The 21,760-nt window shown below is 51.5% G+C and overlaps 1 protein-coding gene across 1 annotated transcript in view; it reads left to right on the top strand.

Moving 5' to 3' along the window:
- Positions 1–21,760, top strand: part of PLXNA4 (plexin A4) — a 419,755-nt gene that overhangs the window by 310,957 nt on the left and 87,038 nt on the right. The window contains exons 5-8 of the mRNA XM_066362710.1: positions 3,805–3,905; positions 17,497–17,620; positions 18,345–18,498; positions 20,080–20,179. Of these exons, the coding sequence (XP_066218807.1) occupies positions 3,805–3,905; positions 17,497–17,620; positions 18,345–18,498; positions 20,080–20,179 (479 nt within the window). The remainder of the gene's footprint in view (positions 1–3,804; positions 3,906–17,496; positions 17,621–18,344; positions 18,499–20,079; positions 20,180–21,760) is intronic.

Below are 21,760 nucleotides of genomic sequence, written 5' to 3'. Positions count from 1 at the left end.
TGAGTCTCATAAAACTTAATGTCCCTGTCCCCTAAGAACCCACCTAGGTGGAAAGCAAGGCAAAATGCATACCTATTACAGTAGCTGGTAAAATCACTGCCTGAGTCCAAGGAGCTGGGATAACCCCAGGATTTCATCCCAAAGAGGAAGCAATGAATGATTCAGGGGCAGGCATCACAGTTCAAGGAGGAAATGATGTGTTCAAGATATAAAAGAAGCCTGACCTGGCGGTGGCGCAGTGGATAGAGCGTCGGACTGGGATGTGGAGGACTCAGGTTTGAGACCCTGAGGTCACCAGCTTGAACATGGGCTCATCTGGTTTGAGCAAGGCTTACCAGTTTGGACCCAAGGTTGCTGGCTCCAGCAAGGGGTCACTCAGTCTGCTGTAGCCCCATGGTCAAGGTACATATGAGAAATCAATCAGTGAGCAACTAAGGCAGTGGTAGTCAACCTGGTCCCTACCTCCCCCTAGTGGGCATTCCAGCTTTCATGGTGGGTGGTAGCGGAGCAACCAAAGTATAAATAAAAAGATAGATTTAACTATAGTAAGTTGTTTTATAAAGATTTATTCTGCCAAACTTAGCGAAAATCCGACATAAAGTACTTGGTAAGTAATTATTATTATATGCTTTAATTTGCTGTAACTCTGCTTTATAAATTTTATAAGTAAAGTTACTTCCCTACTTTATAAATCACCATTACTGTGGAACCAGTGGGCAGTTAGAAAATTTTACTACTAACAGAGATACAAAAGTGGGCAGTAGGTATAAAAAGGTTGACTACCCCTGAACTAAGGAGCCTCAACTAAGAACTGATGTTTCTCATCTCTTTCTCTTCCTATCTGTTCCTCTCTCTGACTCTGTCTGTCTCTGCAACAAATAAAAAGATATAAAAGAAGAAAACTTTTTTCCAGGCCCGCTAAACTCCTGACCGAATTCAGGAGGCCGAGGAAGATGGTCAGAGCAGCCTGCTGCGATGTGGGAGAGAGATAACAGGAGAGTGTGATGAAGCATGGGCATTGATGACAAAGATAATGATAGTGATCACTCGCCACATGCCTGATCACATGCAAAGCTTCAGACCTACTGGGTCATCTGTGATTGGGGAAGGGGAGGTGTTTATCGCCATGTTTATAGATGAGAAAAATTGAGATGCAGAGACAATAGGATCTCCTTGATGGACAAGGATGAACAAGGATTTGAACCTAGCTCTGCAAGCTTCGGCACCTTTTCCAACCAAACGGAAATGACTCTTGTTTAAAATCAAGGGAGCAAAGGCCTTCCAATCTCAGGTACTGACAGCTTTAAACACCAGTTGCAAGATATTTTTAGACATCTAAATGCGAAGGCCTTTGACAATGTCAAAGATCAGCCAAACGGTTGGCTTTTTATGTTACACACCCTGGAAGCCCACGGCACGTTGACGCAAGACAAATAAAGCACATATCCATGGGAGAAACTGGGGAGGATATTGATAAAAGGTAGACCAAGAAAATGCTTTCAATAGGACAAGTCATGATTTTCTCTTTAAGCCCATGCAAATATGTGGTGTTCGACAAGCAGCTGTAACACATGAAAACATCATTACATACTTATGTAGCCAATGTTCACCATCTATGGCCCCTTTTTATTACTTTTTTTCCCCTTCCAGGCATCGTGTTTTGAAAGATTTTTGCCTACTAAACAAACTGCATTTATGAAGTCATAATATATTTCCTATTCTTAATATAGGACATACATCATTGGGTATGCACACACACAGAAAACAGCCACAATTATATTTCCATTAGGCTTTTGGAAATATTGCCAATGGCTTGTGGACCTCATTACCACTCACGAATTCCTCCAAGTCCAAGTACTTTGGGCTGGGAACCATTATTTATATTGCTCATATGACCAGCATGTTTATGCCCACTTAAGAGGTATGGAATGAAATTAAGGGGGTCACAGGAAGAGGGTGAGTTTCTGGCCGTGTGTTGAGTCAGCGGGGTAATTTGTAAGAAACTCATTGCCAGGATTAATTGCAAAAATGGCAAGGTTATGTGTAGGTAGAGCCCAGGCATGGCTCATGCTGATTACATAAGTGGTCATAAAAGGAAAGATAATATTCCAAATGTGCAAAAAGACATCTGAGAATGTGGCAAGTGGGCCCCCAAGGCCAAGGGCAAAACTATAAGAATGTGAACAAAAAGCTAACAGGTAACTTGGAAGAAGGAAAACTGTAGTGTGGTCATTAAGCATGCTCCATGTGTACTTGAGAAAACAACAAAAGAGAAAGATATATATATATATATATATATAATTATATATAATTATATATATATATATATACACACACACACGCACATACAGTATATATATATATATATATATATATATACACACACACACACACACATACAGTATATGGAATGGGAAAATTAAGGTAGAAGGGAAAAAGATCCTGTAGGTTTTGAAATTAATTATTAATCAATTCCAGAAGGGTGTTTTGACAATAATTGAGCAGGCTCTGGTGCCGAGTTGCTTGGGCATGAGTTACAAGTAGCCCCTGTCAAGCGGTACATAATCTTAGGGAGCAGAGGCCCCATGAGGCAGCGGGGAAACGCAGCGTCTGCATTTGCTTCGGAAGCACAGAGGTCCGGTCAGGTCAGCGTGGCTCTTGCTATTTGGTGCCTGTTGTCTGATGGCACAGAATTTAAAAGGACGACCCCACCCAATTCTCTTAGCTCAAGCTGAAATAGTACCTAAGAAATCATCCACTGAGATAAAAATGTCTCTCCCCAATGGAAAAGAATGACTTATTTAAAAAAAAATTGTAAAGAAGAAACTGGCAACATGGAGAATAAGGCCAAGGCTATATAGAAAAAAAATTTTTTTTTTATTTCATTTGATCCTGTGGCTCAGTATTAAGTATCTTCTATTTGTTGGACCCTGAGAAGTCAGAGTGAAGACATTCAGGCAAAACTACCTCCACCAGAGAACAAAGAAATGAAAACAAATCTTCACGAGCATGCCAGAATGGAAGCATTTGGGCTAAACGTAATGTCACCTGGAACGTTATATGTTAACAAGTGGCTGGTGACCACGCGTGTCAAGTTCTGCGGTGGGAGAGGCGGCCTCTATTCACGGAAAGGGTGCAGGTGGGAGGAGGAGAAATAACAGCAGCTGCTCTTTGAAAGCACCAGGGAGAAAACTTTCAGAGCCTGGTGGCCACCACAGAGAGAGAGGGCGTGGGCAGGTAACAGCTCAGTGTGGGTGTATGACACCTGGCGGAGCAGCAGGAGAAAGGGACGGTGACCGTCTTGGTCTTGGGTTCCAGGCTCTCTGGAACCACAGAGATTATGAAGGAGAAGGGCTGAGAAGAAGGCAAAACACTTTATGCTGGAAGAGAAACAAGAATGGAGGCAAAATAAACATTTGTGTTTATTCCGTGGATAAGAAACAGACACGGGATGAATTGGATGTTTGTAGAGACTCATTTGGGTTTCGGTGGTGAGCCAATTTCAATGTAGACTATTGAAGTATTTTTTTCTGACAAGTTCATATGGCCTTTATGGAGTTTGTCCCCAGAGATTTCTGAGAAAATAACAGGTGGTTGTCTCCCCTGGGCACGTGCTTACATGGCCACCTTGGCCACCTGCCCAGATAAGATCACGCAAGGTCCCTTTCAGTTCTGGGCCTCCAGATCCCTTCAAGCTCCTCCACTGTTTTAGGAGATACTCCTGACTGAGTGCAGTCTCTTTCTGTGCACGACAGAGTGTTCTGTGAAACCCTGACCACTGTCTCTCTTGCTGTCCTGTTCCAGCTCACCAGAGTGCCTGTGGAGTCCTGTGGTCAGTACCGGAGCTGCAGCGAGTGCCTTGGCTCGGGTGACCCCCACTGCGGCTGGTGTGTGCTCCACAACACGTGAGTACTGCCGGCAGCCTCAATAACGCTCCAGTAATGCTCCCTCTCCTCACCTTCTCTCTCGCTATGCCTTCCTTTTGGATTTATTTCCCTTCTCTACCTATCTTTGCTGACTCTTTTCTTTCCTGTAACATCTGCAAATTTCATCTTCCTTCTTTTGCTCCGATTTCACTTTCAATTGCCAGATTCCAAGCTATACAGAAATGGCAGTGTGGGACGATGCTGAGTCAGGATGTGGCATTGCCCTGGGTAATGATGCACAGGAGGGCTGGAGGGAGATCCTGGACATTCCGCCTGTAGACTGACTGCAGACTGACATTCCAGGACAAAACAGCAGGAAAAAGGCCGGGACCTTGTGTCTCAGGGCTTCCCTGGGCCGTTCAGTCATGGGCGAAATCCATACTGTCCATTTAGTGATCCAGCTTCCCCTTCACGGACTCTTGGATACACCCCCAGCATGTCCTGGGACTTGAGACCCTTCTGGTATAGTTTACAAGTGGGTAGCACCTGAGCACCCTCCCTCTGATGTCTTAACACTCATCTGGTTCTCAGAGCGCCTTGGGCCAGGGGTCACTGGACCGGTGAAGCCCTGTCCCAAGTGCTGGGTATGCTGCCTGTGTGTTGGTTCCATTTCCTTCTCTTGAAATGAGAAGAAGGCAATAGTATGCATCAGAGGCAATGCTAACCTGGTAAAGAGACTGAGTACGGGATGCAAGGTACAGACAGCAAACCCAGACGCATGTGCAGAGTCGAATGCCTTATGGGATCCCAAGACCCTTGGCATCACTGATCAATAATAGTTGGACCTCACTCCGATAGACTCGGGTCCCAGTCAGGCTATTGCTGCTGGAATCCCAGGCTTCTAATCAATACTTGAAACTTGATGCTCTGTGAGTCAGACATAAATGTTATAAATTTAGGATGAGGACTTTAGTCTTCCTACTTCATTGGTCATTTTCAACTGTAGGAGTATCGGGGCGGGATCTTGCCCCACGCCACCCAGGAGAGCCTCTAAAAGTTAGAAACACCCTCTTAAATTCTAATACATCCTGGCCCTTGCTGGTTGGCACAGTGGTAGAGCATCAGCCCAGTGTGTAGAAGTCCCAGTTTCAATTCCCGGTTGGGGCACACAGGAGAAGCGCCCATCTGCTTCTCCACCCTTCCCCTCTCCTTCCTCTCTGTCTCTCTCTTCCCCTCCCACAGCCAAAACTCCATTGGAGCAAAGTTGGCCCGGGTGCTGAGGATGGCTCTATGGCCTCTGCCTCATGTGCTAGAATGGCTCCGGTTGCAATGGAGTAACGCCCTAGATGGGCAGAGCATTGCCCCCTAGGGGGCATGCTGGGTGGATTTGTGTCGGGCACATGCAGAATTCTGTCTTTCTGCCTGCCTGCTTCTCACTTCAGAAAAATACAAAAAGAAAAAAAAAATTTTAAATTCTAATACATCCTTTCTGAGGGCCAGGCACACTGTCACCTCTAGGTGATATTCCCAGCCATAATGAGTCCTTGAGTTCTTTAAAAGAAGGTCTGGAGTCCCTCAGGTATGCTATGGTGGGAAAAAAAATGGAGACCCGTTAACGTGCCCTGGAATACATGTATCAATAACTCAGACAATCAGAAATCGAGTGTAGGAGTGCACACAAACCTCAGGGTAGTAACAGACAGCAGTGTCACCTAAGAGTGGCCGGCATGACAGAGGACAGAAGAGTTTGCATTAGGGACTCAGCCCATCTGATCAATCCAGGAGAGTGACCTGGATGATACTTTGCAAGGCAGAAGGGGAGATGTTTTCTTTGTCCCACACAGTGAGGCCTCTCGGAAAGGGACCATGCTCCAGACCTGTTGCTTCCTCGGGGACCTTAAGCCAGCTGGTTTTCTGCTTGGCCAAGGATGGCTCAGCTGCTCCTGGCGTGGGCTCTCACACCTGGCATCATTCAAGGGCAATCAGAAGAACTGGCCCCTCTCTGACACTTTATGCCCCTGGGACCCAGAAACAGGTCTCCGTGTCAGCTCTGATGCTGCCTGGGTGTGCTGGCCAGGCCTGCATAGCACTGGGCCCCTGTGAGGAGCAGGGGACCTCGGGCTCCGAGAAGGCACCAGAGAGGCTGCCATCTTCCATCCCCCCAGCCCCAGAACTGGGTTTAAACAGAAATGAGAGGAGGTGGGACCAGAAACTACTTCCTGCATGGCTTCTGTGTCCCCTTTAGTAACAGAATACCTGCCTCCTGTCGTGTGGCAGAAGACGGTGGACTGGGGCCAAGGGGCGGTCTGACAATTCAGGAAGGAGGCACTGGGAAGCCAGCAGTTCTGTTCTCAGCACGGCCTCAAGAAAACGGCCATGGGCATGAACCCTAGGCACCGGCCACCAAGTCCAGAGTCCACATCCCCCTTGCTGCCTAGCAACCGGGGCAGCACGCCAGCTCCTCATCTGGGAACTGGAGGTGGTGATGCCTGACCTGCCCAGCCCCCTGAGTCTTAGGGGACTCAGCTGAGATCATGTGGGCAGGAGGGCGCAGGGATCGTGGAGGGTGTGACAGGTAAGGGGGAGGTGAGGCCGGGAGCTTGACCCTGTTGGGGAAGGACTGAGAGATCCTGAAGGCCCAGCCCGTTATGACTGTGGTTGACCCCCATTGCTTGTCCAGATGGCTTGACTTTATTGCGTCCTTTCCTCCCCAGAGGTGTCCCAGCCTCCAGCTGCCTTCCTCTGGGTGGGCCATGCTCCTGCTGCCTCCTCTCACCTCCGCTAACCTGGCATCATGCGTTACTCTGACGTCTGCATGTCTCCTCCAGATGTGTCATGTCAGTACAGCCCCTTCTGAAGCACAGGGGCTCTGAAAGCAGGGGTTGTGCAGATGTTCCTCAGCACTGCTGTGGGGGGTGGGGCGGCCCCCTCATCCAAAGTGCCACAGTGGGAGCAAGGGCCTGAAAGCCGTGAGGGACTCCGAAAGGACACCTGTCGTGGAAATCTGCATTAGATAGTTCTCACTTTTTGCAAACTCGCTATGGGGCTTTGGACAAGAATAGTCGAGTCTCATGATTCGTGGTATTCTGTAAAGTCGTCTGGAAAGCCAAGTTCGTGAATCCTGACCAATGCTCCTAGAAGAAATGCAAAGCTAGGTTCCTAGGAGCCTCCAGTCATAGCATTTTTATCAACGCATCAATATATCACCACATTTTATGTGTGTTTCTGTTTCAAGACACCTTAGTTCATATCTATCATTTCATTAACCTTGAACTCACAGCCAACAGCCCTATCCTCTGTGCCTGAAGGAAACAAATCTAACACATGTATTTTCTCCCGAAGAAACATTACAGCCTTCTTGCACTTAGGATCACTGGGGAACACTTCAGTATGATACTTGGGGGCCATTATAAACAGCCGAATCACTGAGACAAAGCACAAAAAATATGAAAAACATGACACTCAATAAACCATAAAAAGGATACTTCATTTATACTGAGAGCTGAAATAAGAGGGCACAGCCATGTGGCCTCATTGGCCCTCTGCTGGGGACATCTGCTTGTGGCCACTCAAATTTTGCTCCACTCTGCTCATGTCCTGGAGCGACCTTGCAAAAACTGCAGTATCTATTTGGGGATTATGAAAAATTTTAGCAGGTAAGCAACTTCACAAGCATGGAGTCCACAAATAATGAGGACCGACGGTAACTCCGTGTGCCAGACAGACACTTGGCATTCTAGTTTGTAAAGAGGAGGCACCAGACCGTGTCGCAGTGGTGGCATGAAGATAAGATTAGGTAATGAAGGCTGTGAGAAGAGTCCAAGGTGCTCCTGTGGTTCAAGGTGTTCTCTGTAACCTTGGGCCTCTGGTTGTTGAAGACCCTGGTGTGGGGGACTGAGCTGATGTGCCCGGTAAAGCCCCACACCCCCAGGAGGATCTAGCTCATGAACACCCCTAGGCCAAGGCTGCCTGCCCACGTGACACTCAGCAGATCTATCCGACCTCCTCTCAGCACTGATGACCAAGGACAAGCCCCTGGCCCTCATGGCCGGATGAAAGAGAGTCGGCCCTTGTATCTTCTAAGGTGCTTGTAATCAGGATATGGTGTTAAGTTTATAGAGTGTGATGCCCAGATCATAAGTGTAACAGTTTAAAAGTTTTGACAGATGCAAACCGCCAGCAATCCCATACCATCAAGATACACAGTGTTCTCTCTCACACCTTCCCCTTCGTCCCAGTGGGCCTTTCTTCCCTAGGTCCGAAGTTCAGGTCAAAGCCAGGTACTGCCTCTCCTGATATCCCATCTAGTTTACTTTAAATAGATGCCCGCTGGACAGTCCTGGGTGGGAGAGATGCATGAGGACATGGGCTGAGCAGCAGGGAAGGGAGAGGCTGCGACAGGCAGAGCAGGCGCAGGAGGTCAGGGGCGGGGGAACCAGAGGGAGCCTGTGGGCACTCACTCTGGGCCTCTCTGTGTGCCAGGAAGGGAGCGTGGTAAGACGTGCAAGGGTGTGTGTGTGTGTTGTGGGAGTGCCGTGCCCACACCACAGCCCTGGCCATAGAGCTCTCACACCGGCCCTGCCTCCGTGTGCCAGGCCCTGTGCTGGGCTCAGGAGACCCAAGGGGACTAAGTTACACCACCTCTGCCCTGGGTCTTAGGAAGCAGGCCTCTGGTCCCAGGATGGGGCAGGGGCTTGCCGTCTGCACTAAGACCAGTGCATTTGCAGGCCCACGCCACGGGCAAGCCCCTGTTGAGTGTGGCAAGGTCGAGAGTATGACCCTTGGGGAAACCAGGGCAGAACATCAGGAAGAGGGTTCCTTCAAGTGTCAAGGTATCTGTCACTTTTGTCAACTTTTCCCAGGGCGGTAGGAAGTAGGAGGGTGGGAACTCTAGAGGAAGGAAGGACAGACAGAGGCAGGGACGGAGGAACAGGAGGAGAGCTAGCTCGTGTGTGGTTCAGGGGCGGGCCCCTGCTCACAGGTGGCTCAGGGGCTGCAAGGCCTGTGTGTGCTAGCAGGGGCGCAGGTGGGTTCCAGACCGAACAGGCTGAATCAATGCTCCTGTAACTGACACCCTCTCTCCTGGTGCTCAGTCCCGATTGTCATGAAGAGCTGGCCAGCCAGCCCCTGCTGCACGGAGGGTCACCCTGCGGCCCTCTGCCCCCATCCCAGAGACCTGCTGGTGTCTAACGGCAATGTTAGCGTCAACACCCTGGGCTTATATGTCTGCCAGTCCTGAGCCTTTATTCCCAGGGCATTCACCTTGGGCCTGAGCCCACCTGTTCTGACTTGGGTGAAGGCGAAGGAAAGTCTGTATCCCCACCTGCCTCCACCTGTGCTCGGCCTGGAACCTTCCCTCCCTCTCACCACCCGGCTTGGCAGGTCCCCAGGCCCGTCTTTATCTGCCCCTCCCAGGCCCGGGGAGCAGCCTGTCTTGGGCAGAGCAGGTAACGAGATCCCACAGCAGCCCCGGCAGCATGGACTGGCCCAGACATCACCTTTCTGAAGAAGGGTCCTCAGCGTCACTCTGGGAGGCTCATGTAACCCAAGACGTCAACAGGGGGAAGATTAGATCAGCTTTTATAAAGTCTCTCCCTTGCCCCCTGGTGACCCCTCCTCTTTGCAGATTTCTTCTCTTGGAAGAATGCCCTTCCTGCATGGGCTGGCATGGGACTGTTCAGGACTCACCTCTTTTATTCTTTATTTAGTTTCTGCCAAGATGGAGAGAAGAAAATGGTAGGGGAGGGGAGGGGAGAGGAAAGAAAGGAGAGGAAGGGAAGAGAAGGGAAGGGAAAGGAAGGGAAAGGAAGGGAAGGGAAGGGAAGGGAAGGGAAGGGAAGGGAAGGGAAGGGAAGGGAAGGGAAGGGAAGGGAAGGGAAGGGAAGGGAAGAGCTGCTACCCAGAGCAGAGAGATGGGTTAAAACTCAGAACCTGCTTGTGGACAAACCCAATCTGGGTTCAGTTTCCTTGGCTATAAATAGAAATGGACGAGCCATGATAGAGCCGCAGTATGAAAATTATGGGAGAGGATGTATATGAAGGCTATCATAGTGCCTGGCGGTGGCCCTGATTTCAATGACTGTGTAAGCTGAGGCTGTGGGTTGGATTCGTGGTCTTCCTCCACAGTCCTCTTCCCCTTCCTGTCCTTCCCAGAACCAGAGGGCTGTGGCTGGGTGGCTGGGACAAACCCACAGCTACGGAGTCTTCTGCCTAGGACCGTGATGGCGAACTTTTATAAAAACCGCCCACTTTTGCAATGCTGGTCAACCTGGTCCTTCCGCCCACTAGTGGGCATTTTAGCTTTCATGGTGGGTGGGCCAAACAGTGCCGCAATTGGCCCACCATGAAATTTGGAACACCCACTAGTGGGCAGGAGGGACCAGGTTCACCAGCATTGCAAAAGTGGGCAGTTTTTATAAAAAGGTTCAGGGACCAGGTCCCTTCCCTTCCTTTCTCTTCCCTTCCCCTCCTCTCTTTCCTCTCCCCTCCCCTCCCCTACCATTTTCTTCTCTCCATCTTGGCAGAAACTAAATAAAGAATAAAAGAGGTGAGTCCTGAACCTTTTTATAAAGGGACCAGGTTCACCAGCATTGCAAAAGTGGGCGGTTTTTATAAAAAGGTTCACCATCAGGGGCCTAGGACAACTCCCACCGGCCATGCCATTTAGGAGTCTTCAGCAGCTGTGCGTGGGGCTGCCCACTGGCTATCTGGGAAAGTGCAAAGAGAACAATTTGTCCCACAGCTATGGCCAAGTGCCATACTTTAATGACATACAAACTTATTCTAAAATACAGACTTCGTAGCATGTCCCAGGTCCTGGTATCTAAGGGCTGCTTAACATTAACCTGCTAAGTCAGTGCTCTCTCCCAGGGCTCTTTGCAGAGTGACCACACGACCCTGCGGGTTGCTAGGCCCCACTCCGCCCAGCACGCTCTGCAGGTGGCACTGTGGCCTTCCCTGACTCTTCGCCTAAGAGTCATCAGCCTCTGACCCAGAGGAGAGTCCCAGCCTAGATACTAGTACATTCGAACGTTTCTCTCTGTGGCTCAGTAGATACACAATGGGTTAAGGAAACTTGCTTTCCCTCTTACCCACTGCCTGCTCCCCTCTCTCCACATACACAGAATGCGTACTTGCATGGCTGAGGGTGGTAGGTCAACAATGCCATCCATGCAAGCTCTGACTGTCCCCACCAGCCTAGTGCCTTGGCTTCCTGGGGACACTGAGGGGCTGGGCTACCTCTGAGGCTCCAGACATGCACCAGCGTTCACATGCTCTGTCACCCCTGCCACCCTGGACTGCGCCCAGTGGGTGGCCACCGGGCACACAGCAGCGTGCTTCTCTGCACCAAGCCCAAGGCCCTGGTGACATCAACAGACAGAAGCTCCAGGCTGTTGGATGGAGTGTGGTGTGAAAGTTGGTCAGACTGCAGCAGAGAAGTAGCTGAACGTGTCGCCGGTAATGGACGGCATCTTCCTCCTTTCCAGCTGGACTGTGGAGAAACCGGACCAGCCTTCTGTGAGGCCCTTGGCTTTTTCCTCCTCCCCTTGTCCTCGGTCCCTCTCGGTCCCTCTCAGTCTCTCCGCTGCTGCTCTTCCCTCCACCGCTTCCTCTCCTAACTTCCCTTCAACCTCAACCATAGTAGAAACAAAGAGGTCCAAACAGCACCACAAATAGAGGAGGGAGACAGCTCACTTCCTGTTCTCTCTGGGAAACTGTGATTTCTCTTAGAAAGAAGGAACCTGTCCAGGTCCCTGTTGCTACCTCTAGAGGTTGCGTTCAATGGATCATTCATTTGGGAAGGGGCTGAAAGGGAGCCAAGACAAGATGCCGTTCCACCTGGGAGCCAGGGCGAAGGCCACCATGGTGGTGGGACAGGACCACCTGGCTGTTACATAGGCCAGAACGGTTCTTCATGGGCCTCCACTGACCTCCTGCACCTGCCAGTTCCCGTTCCGGTTCCCATTGAGTCCTGTGCTCTCCTCCTGCTGTGGTGACCTCGCCCACTGGGTGAGGCCGGGACGCATGGTGAATCCGACATCTGCTGCTCAGTTGGCTTTGGGTCTGTAGAGAAGGTAGAGGGGTGGTGAGGTCAGTTGTCAGCTGCTGACAATAGAGGAACAATTATAGTCTTGTTCTGGTCTTTGTGTTTTGAGGTTTGTCTAGGAGCAAACAAAATACTTCTGTTGAGTGCCCAGTCCCTGGGTTCCAGAATCATGACATTGAAAGGACTCACCTGGTCCACACCCTTCATATAAGAAACCTCCTACACAGCCATCTTCCTAGAAAGGCTTCTTTGACTGTCTAGCCCTCCTTCCACTAGTGCACAGATGCGACTTCCGGTTTCTGTGGGAGTTCCTGAACAGGGCAGGGACAGTGATGCTAGGAACCCTGGTCTCTCTCCTTTCAGGGCTCCCAGATGTGGAGACAACAACTGAAGGGCCCCCAGGATCTCCAACTTGAGAAAACGTTCCAAGTCCTCTGAACTTTTCTATTAAGCTCATTTCGGAAGCCCTACTCCCAACCCCATTTTTTCCAAACTCCTAATGTTCTAAACACAGACTCCCCAATAGTTGACTTTCAGCACTGGCCATGACCCCTGTGAAATGCTAAGGCAGGGCCCCCAAACTTTTTACACAGGGGGCCAGTTCACTGTCCCTCAGACCGTTGGAGGGCCAGACTATAAAAAAACTATGAACAAATCCCTATGCACACTGCACATATCTTATTTTAAAGTCTAAAAACAAAACGGGAACAAATACAATATTTAAAATAAAGAACAAGTAAATTTAAATCAACAAACTGACCAGTATTTCAATGGGAACTATGGGCCTGCTTTTGGCTAATGAGATGGTCAATGTGCTCCTCTCACTGACCACCAATGAAAGAGGTGCCCCTTCCAGAAGTGCGGCGAGGGCCGAATAAATGGCCTCGGGGGGTCGCATGCGGCCCGTGGGCCATAGTTTGGGGACCCCTGTGCTAAGGTGTAGGGATCTCCTGTGGGGAGACACAAAATGCGAGTTCTGGTAACCCAGACTGGTGGACCCATGCCAGAGGGCTAGAGGGGGGCGGACCAGCCAAAGTACCCCAGTTTGGAGGCGGGCCCAGACCAGACTCGCACGCAGATAGGCCTTTTTTCAAATTGAAATTGGCCTGCCTGGCCAGCAGCACTGAGAGTTAATATTTCTATCACTGTATTTAGGAATTAATTTCTAGGGAACTTAATCACCACCTTTTTCCCCCTCCCTCACCCTCTTCCTTTCCCTGTTCCTCTCCCTTCTAATTTTCCACTTGGCTAGGAACTCTCCAGCAGCGAAAGTTCAGGCTTAGGGAGGGCAGGGTAGCTGCTTCATTAGAGAGGATAATCTCATTGGAACCACTGGCTTGAATAATAACCCCTCCAAGGGGCCAGGGCCGTTGTCCCCAAGGGCTTGTAGCACCTCTGAACTGGGACTGGAGGGACAAACTGCAGAGAAAGTGGAAATGAGAAGGAAGGGAAGAGAAGGTTAGGAGGTGCAGGCTCCAATTCTGGGGGCCCGGGGCACCTTCTTGGGGTCCACTTCCCGTGGGCCAGCTGCGGGTTTGTGTCTGGGGTGGACGGCAATGGTGGTGGCAGGGATGAATGTCTGAAAACTTCAAAGTTATATATTGCATGCATTGGGGCATTTTTTTAGTCGTACCTGGAAAATGGATGAATCAGGATCTCCCTTGATCTTTGGGTGCTCCCACAGCGAAGCTGAGGGGATGCTTTGGGAAGTCCCTGGAGCCTCATTGACAGCTGACCCCAAGAGTCATGAATTAACCCTCCACACATTCCGAGCTCTTGCCTGGGCTAATGAGAAACCACAGAAGGCCATTACCCTGACCAACCCCCATAAGAGCTCAGAAGAAATTCATTTTCCCCCCTCCATTATCCTATCACATCTAAGGTCAGGTGTCTGTGCTCTTGGACACTGGCAGCCTCCACCCTCATGGGCACTGAGGGATAGTGGAAATGTCAAAACGACTCTGACACTGACCTTAAACTTGACTTTCCACTAAGAGCTGAGTTCTTAATACCGTGTGACAGCTAGTAAGAAGACCGAGCTGCAGCCCAGAATGCTCTTTTCCCTTCCCTCCCTCCTGTCCTTCGAGACTCCCTCTCCCTTCCTAAGACGGAGCCTGCTACAGCCATCCTCTGTCTTTCTGTCTTTGATTTGCCCCATGGGCCAGTCTGGGAGAGATCGGTGCTTCCGCACTTGCTGCAGTTTGGCAGAGTTGGATAAGGAAGGTTGAAAAGAGATGGAGTAAAAATAGTAACATTTATTGGGGGCTTATTATGTACGAGCTGTGCCCTGTTCTAAATGCTTTCCTTGTGTCATCTGTTAATCCCCATAAGAACTGAATTAGGAAGATACGACGTTGTCCCCACTTTACAGATGAGAACACTGAGGCACCAAGAGCTTAGGTAATTTGCTCAAGGTCACACAGTGAGATGGGATGTTGAAACCCGTAAGCGATAGGTGGCTTCCTTGGTGAGACCTAAATCTAGGGGAGATGATGAGTGGTTTGTTTGAGGTTCTCAGGAGCATGGCAGCATGCAGCCACATGAACTTGGGGGGCAGCCAACCACACAGCTAGAACTTGTCTTGAGATCCTTTGTATCCCTGGAGGAGAGATCTGGATCTCTATTTGGTAAGCCCAGGTGTTGTTTGGCCTGAAACCAGCTTCGTTTTAACTCTTTTCACAATTTAATCAAAGACATTCTCCAGACCTACTGATTGCTCTTAGAAATAGGAACTTCAAAGTTGGGGAGTCAGTGACTAATTTAAGCCTGTACCAGCTCTCTGAGTCTGCCGTTAATGGGAGTAATAACACTATTAATAGCGATGTCAGTGCCGACACCCTGGAAAAGTCCATAACATTAGCTTAATGGCTGGAGGTAATGAAGTCCTCCCAGAGAAGCTAGCCGGGTAAATTAACTTCCCAGACTTTTAGGCAGACGCCCTTGTTGCCATGGGTCTGCTGGCACGGCCAGGGAGTGCCTTGGAGACAATCATACTCAGGGCTGACCTTTCACTCCCGGGATGAAAGTCCTAGAAGGTCCTGGAGAATCCACAGGTACAATAATATTCAAAGTGCTGTTTCTTAATGGCAGGCAAATAAATAAATAAATAAATAAATAAATAAATAAATAAAAAGTTATTAGCCTAGAGAAGAAGATTTAAAGGAATTTTTTTAATTGCCCAAAGCACACGAAAGGAACTTCAAGAAGGCAGGGAAAGTGGGCTCAGGTGCCGCACGGGGTCTGCCTCTCAAGTCTCAGTCTAGATTTTTTTTTTTTTTTTTCTGAAGTTGGAAACGGGGAGGCAGTCAGACAGACTCCCGCATACGCCCGACCGGGATCCACCCGGCATGCCCACCAGGGGGCAATGCTCTGCCCATCTGGGGTGTCGCTCTGTTGCGACCAGAGCCATTCTAGCGCCTGAGGCAGAGGCCACAGAGCCATCCCCAGCGCCAGGGCCAACTTTGCTCCAATGGAGCCTTGGCTGTGGGAGGGGAAGAGAGAGACAGAGAGGAAGGAGAGGGGGAGCAGTGGAGAAGCAGATGGGCGCTTCTCCTGTGTGCCCTGGCCGGGAATCGAACCCAGGACTCCTGCACACCAGGCCGATGCTCTACCACTGAGCCAACCGGCCAGGGCCTCAGTCTAGAATTTTCAGGGAGGTCGAACACGGTGGTTAAGAGCACAGGCTCCAGAGTCCTTCTGTGTTCACATACGGGCTCTCGGACTAGCTGGTGACCTTGGACAAGTGACTGACCATCCTTCCTGCTGTGTCCAGATTTGTAAGGTGGGTTTAAAGTGGAACCTACGTCACAGCATTGTTGAGGGACGTAAGTGACATAGACTATCACGGTGCTGATGGGCGCTTGGTGACGTCCCACCAGGAGTGCATTATTCGGGATTGCTTTTCAAGCTAAGGCCATCCCTTGTGTCCCTGTGTCCCCCTTTCTTTCTGCAGTCAGCCACGTTCAGGGATCTCTCCTGTTTGCTAAGTTTACCTCTCAGATTCTCCACTCCCAGTCTCGTCTTCCCACTGAGGCCACAGGTGCCTTCCTGTCCCCACTGTGACTAGAGGGGAGGCCCCTGCAGCTTTCCCACATGCCTGAGAATCACCCCAGGGGCAGCGCTGCCGTCCAGGTTGCCCCACACCTCACCTGTCTGCTCCTTGAAGCGAGTGTTCCCTCCTCAATGTGGCCTTCCCCACATAGGCTCCGTGTCCCTGAATGGTCCATTTCTTACCGAGCTCCTTGCCCAGTGCTACCTCCTGCCCCACAACAGCCCTGATGCCCACCTTCCTCTACGAGTCTACTCTCTTTCACCCAAGGAGGCCCGCCACCCAGCAGTGACAACCCTGCTGTTCCACCTTATGTCAACTTGTCCCTCTGAGGACGCCGCTTCTCCTCACCCCAGAGCAGGGTCAGTAGTCCAGTCTCCAAATCCTGGTCGCTCAACAATGCGCCATTTTCACAAGGCTTGTCTGACTTGGATTAAACGCTGCTCTCTGAAACTCGGGTACCTCCCTGCGGGGAACTCCCCTTGCAAGGCAGGGGTGGCCCTGACCCCACAGAGAGCTCCAAGCACCTTCCCCATGTATAATGCGTGCATTTGGATGAGAGTTTTATGAGCATTGTTCACGAACTCCCATCAGTTAAGTCTGTAAGATCCCAGGTCACCCTGGATGTGGTCCACCTGTGACACAGCATACTTTGAACAGCACAGGACACTGAGTAATAATAGCAAACCCTCTGTGGCAGTTGCCCCGTGCCATGGAGCTAGGATTTCGATCCACGGCAGTCTGGCTCTGGAACATACTTTGAACTAATGCACTCTGCTACTTTGATCCTTCCTTCTCCCCCCCCCCCCCCCATCCACCTGCCTCTGTCTCCCGTCTGCTGGCCATGAGGATCTCAGGGGACTCCAAAATAAATCAGGCACGCTTGCTTTCTTCTTTCGAGCCGCTCACACTTGGCCGGTGAGGGCTGTACTCTGCCCAATAACTGTCACATAATCTAAGATGTTCTAGATTGTAGGAAAGTCCAAAGTGCTCTTAACTTGGCCTGGAGTGGGGAAGAGTGGGGTGGGGGGTGCAGGTGCATAATAGTTGAACCGTGTCTGAGGGTAGATAAAATGTTGGGCAGGGGGAAACTAGAGAGAGGGCTACCCAGATAGATGAACCGACATACACAAAGACAAGGAAGTCTGAAAGAGTATATATATTACGTACGTGGACCGAACAAGTCTCAGTTTGCTTAAGGAGTAGGGAGAGTGACAAGGGCCAAGGATGAAGTGAGGAGGTGAAATAGACAGGACTTTGGGATTCTGTGTGAGTGAGAAGGCAGTGAGGGGACTTGAGGATCATTCCCAGGTTTCTGCATTTGGCAACTGGTGACACAAATTACTATCTTTGTTTAAACTCAGGCATGACGGGGGTCAAGGGGGCCAGGCTGGAGGAAAGGAGGCCAAAAGTTCAGTACTGGGCAAGCTGAGTTTGGACCCGTCCTGGGAGCCACCGGCAGTGACTGGCCTCTGTGCCAGCCCCTCCCCGGAGCAGGCACCTTCTCCTGAGCCCCGTCTTGGTCTCTGCGGCAGGTGCACCCGGAAGGAGCGCTGTGAGCGGTCCAGGGAGCCCCACAGGTTCGCCTCTGAGATGAAGCAGTGTGTCCGGCTGACCGTCCATCCCAGCAACATCTCCGTGTCTCAGTACAATGTCCTGGTAAGGGCAGGAGGAGCAGGGTCCAGGGATATAGGAAGACCCCTCTCCCCACCAGAAGGGCTGCAGCCTAGTGCCCCTCGCGATGGCTGGGCCCAGCCTGGCCAGCAGAGCAGTTTGAGAGCAGGACCGGAATGTCAAAGCATGTCCCTGGGAATAGAAGAGGGGACTACACAGGAATGTGGAGGAAGAGGCTCTGTGCAGAATGGGTGGAAAGACAGAGACAACCGTGATGCCAGAAATGACTCAAATGGTGACCAAGGGAAGGAGGGTTTGGGTCCAGTGTTTTTATCTATAGATGGGAAAGATGTGTGCTCAGAAGGAGACGGGTAAGATGGCCCCACGTTCTTGCTCTAGGCACTTAGTGGTTGGTGTCGCCATTGTTCTAAAATTGAGGACAATGGAAGAAGACCCTGCTCTGCAGTACCTCAGTCCTGTCCACCTTTCTTACTACATACAAATCCCTGAAACATCCAGCTTCCCGGGGCCACATCGGTTCATATGTGATGAAGTTCCTTTTGTCCCTGTCTCTCTATGTCACTCGACCTTCCTGTGCGCTCTTGCAATAAATTGGGTCTCTTTTGCTCTATATGAACACTGCCTTGTGTTTCTCTCTTTTCTTTCTCTCTGGTCTCTCCTGTTCTCTCTCTTCCCTCTTTTATCCCCTACCCTGCTTTCTCCTCAATTTCATTTCGCTTCCCTTGCCTCCCCTGCCGGCTGCTCACAGCTGGTCCTGGAGACATACAACGTCCCGGAGCTGTCAGCCGGCGTCAACTGCACCTTTGAGGACCTGTCAGAGATGGATGGGCTGGTGGTCGGGAATCAGATCCAGTGCTACTCCCCCGCGGCCAAGGAGGTGCCCCGGATCATCACGGAGAACGGTGAGAGGTCCCCGGAGGCGGGGCGAGGAGGCGTGGCCTTCTTCCTGCCTGCATGAGAACTCAGGACAGATGGGGGGTGGGGGGAGCCTTCAGGAGGGGAGGCTCAGAGGAAGGGGTGTGGGTTGGTGGGTGTGTTACAGGAAGTGGGAGATGAGGTGCCCTTTGTTGCCCTTGGAATTGATTGTTGAAACCAGGTGAGGTTCCAGGAATCAAGCTCAGGCTAGGTGAGGAGCAGCTGCAGAGGGTGGGTAGAGGGCAAGGCCAGGATAGCATCAGAGATGCCAGTCAAGTTCAAGGCTATACTGGAAAGTGGGAGGGCTGTCACACAGGGCCAGTGGAGGAGGGGATGGGGCTGAGGGGGGTGGCTCTTACCCTGTCTGCCCTGCTGGACCGCTGGACCACTGCACCCGATCCTACCCTGCCCTGCTGGACCCCCGGACCACTGCACCCGATCCCACCCTGCCTGCTGGGCCGCTGGACCACTGCACCCGATCCCACCCTGCCCTGCTGGACCACTGCACCCGATCCCACCCTGCCCTGCTGGACCACTGCACCCGATCCCACCCTGCCCTGCTGGACCACTGCACCCGATCCCACCCTGCCCTGCTGGACCACTGCACCCGATCCCACCCTGCCCTGCTGGACCGCTGCACCCGATCCCACCCTGCCCTGCTGGACCGCTGGACCCGATCCCACCCTGCCCTGCTGGACCCCCGGACCACTGCACCCGATCCCACCCTGCCCTGCTGGACCCCCGGACCACTGCACCCGATCCCACCCTGCCCTGCCTTCCCAGAGCTGTCTGTTCACAGCCAGCCGCACGGGGAGCGACGGGGGTGGACAGAGGCCCAGTGCTGGTTAGGGGCAGGCCTGGCCTGGGCAGACTGATGCCATGTTGGCCCTCCCATCGGGGCTTGTCACATTTGTTCCGAGCTGATTGATTAATGAGGCTCTCGGGAAAGGCGCAGAACCCGGCTGGGAGTGGGAGGGTCTGGGTTAGGGCCGTGAATTAAACATGGGCTCCAGCTCCTCCTCGGTGCTGCTGAGGATTCCAGGGACGCCCGCCCGCATGGAGCCCCCCAGAAGAGGGTCTCTCCTTACAGAGATGTAAAATAGGCACATGTGCGCGCACACACATGCAAAACCCCCTGCGTCGTTTGTGGCAGCGTTAGGGAGGGGCCACACGGTTCTCCTGGAAGCTAGTCAATGCGTTTGTAATTCTGAGTCTGGTGTGGGCACCGTGCATGGGAACGAATGCAAATTTAAATACCTGTCAGAGAGAGAGAGAGAGAGAGTGTGTGTGTGTGTGTGTGTGTGTGTTGTACACTGAGGAGCTGACAAGTGAATGAAGGGTGGGTGCCGGGGTACCACGTGGCAGGGGGAATAGAGCATACTATCTTCCGTGACTGCTCTTGGGGTTGTCCTGGGACCGGGTTGCTGAGTCAGAGACCTGTTAGAGCTGAAAGCACTCTTTCCCGAGGCCCAGTAGGCTCCCTGTTCCCAGGGAGCATAACTCTCAGTGGGGACCCTGACATGGGGTCTTGCCCTCCCCCTGACCTTGTGGCCGGCTCTGCCCCACAGGGGACCACCATGTCGTCCAGCTGCAGCTCAAGTCAAAGGAGACAGGCATGACCTTCGCCAGCACCAGCTTTGTCTTCTACAACTGCAGTGTCCACAACTCGTAAGTGCCCCAGCCTCACTCAGCTCCCTGTTCCTGGGGTCAAGGTTCATCCTGAAGAGAGGAACCCACCACTGTTCACAAGGAGTGACCACCTAGAGGCCCTGCAAGGAGGCCTCTTTCAGCCCCAGAAGCAGGTACCCCAGTGCCCACGGGGTTGATGGAAAGAGGCTGGAATGAGCAGCGTGAGACCCTATGGGGTGGGGAGCTCCAGATCTTGAGCTCCTACATCTTCTCTGGCATAAATCCGTCTAACCTGCTGCACTTCCCACCATGTGTTGAGGAGAGGGGCACGTCTCACCTACAGGATGGAGCAGTCAGCCTGGACAAGGGGAGGGACCTGAGGAGGGAGAGATGCCCCCACGTCCGGTGAGGGCGGGTAGTCGGCCAAGTCCCCAGTGCCCAGCTCTGCGCAGCGCCCTTCAGGCTGGGCCGGGACTCAGGCTGGGAGGCTCAGGGGGAGCTACTCTGGTGGAGAGTTGAGGGGGGCCTGAAACCCCTCTGTCTAAGATAAGAATTCCTCATATAGTCTCTGACAGAGTCCATGGAACCCCCAGGGTTCCACAGAGCACAGTTTGAAAGCCGTAGAAACAGATCGCCAAAAACCCTTCTTGCGTTCATAGGCAGTTCTGTTTCCCTCTCCACACAGGATGAGCTAGTTGACATAACCACAGACATCTCTGGACAGGTGGAACTTTGGGGTTTAGCTACCTGGTTATGGCAGCTGTTGAGTCTGAGCTTGGCTATCTTAGGGGTCCCAAGTAAGAGGCAGCCAAACCTCCCAGCCAAAAAACAAGTGCTTCAAAACTGAAAATCTTTCTGCTTCTTCCCACAGAACTCCCCATGGTTCTACCATTTGGTAGCCTAATCCTTTATCCCCTTTTGCCCCATAAGACAGCAGAGTAGTAGATAAAATCATGTGTGAAGTTTTCCTTCCATCTGTAACGTGGTTGTGAGCATGTACTACGTGCAAAGCCATGTGTTAGTCATTAGACAGGTAATTCAAAATTAGTGGGACGCGACTCAATCCCTGCCCTGCAGGGGTCCTACCCAGTGGACTAGTAGATGAACTGGACAGTGAATAAGTGACATATAACACAGCAAGGCCAGTACTGTCCCCAGAGACAGAAAGAAAAGGACTGTTAGGATTAAGGCCCAGTCTGACCAACTCTCCATTGGTCAAAGAAGGACAAAGAAGGAGAAATGGTACTCCCAGCAGAAGGAGAGTATAGGAGAACCTGTTCATGGCTGAACCACCAAACAGGTGCCAACACAGCCCGGGACACCAGGGAAGGCTGAGCCTGCACGGCAAGCCATGTGGGGTTTACCCTTTGGAAGAAGGAACCATTTTGGGTTTTTAAGCAGGAAGGAACTTTCATAAAGTCACCTTTGTTTCCTGGAGGTGAAGTATAGGGGTGGGGTTGCCATCCCATGGAGAGAGCAGGTGCAGAACATTCTTCGGCCAGGGTGGGTCCATGTGGGTGCTTGTCAGATGAAACCCTGGAGTCAGTTTGAACTAAAACTGAATTTTTTTGTTTGCCCTAAATCTTGTGGGTGCTCTGGACAAGCCCCTAGGCTTTATTG

This window comes from Saccopteryx leptura, chromosome 2 (assembly GCF_036850995.1).
Source record: "Saccopteryx leptura isolate mSacLep1 chromosome 2, mSacLep1_pri_phased_curated, whole genome shotgun sequence".
Classification (NCBI taxonomy): domain Eukaryota; kingdom Metazoa; phylum Chordata; class Mammalia; order Chiroptera; family Emballonuridae; genus Saccopteryx; species Saccopteryx leptura.
The sequence above is the reverse complement of the archived record's forward strand: the minus strand, read 5'-3'. Positions and strand labels throughout refer to the sequence as shown.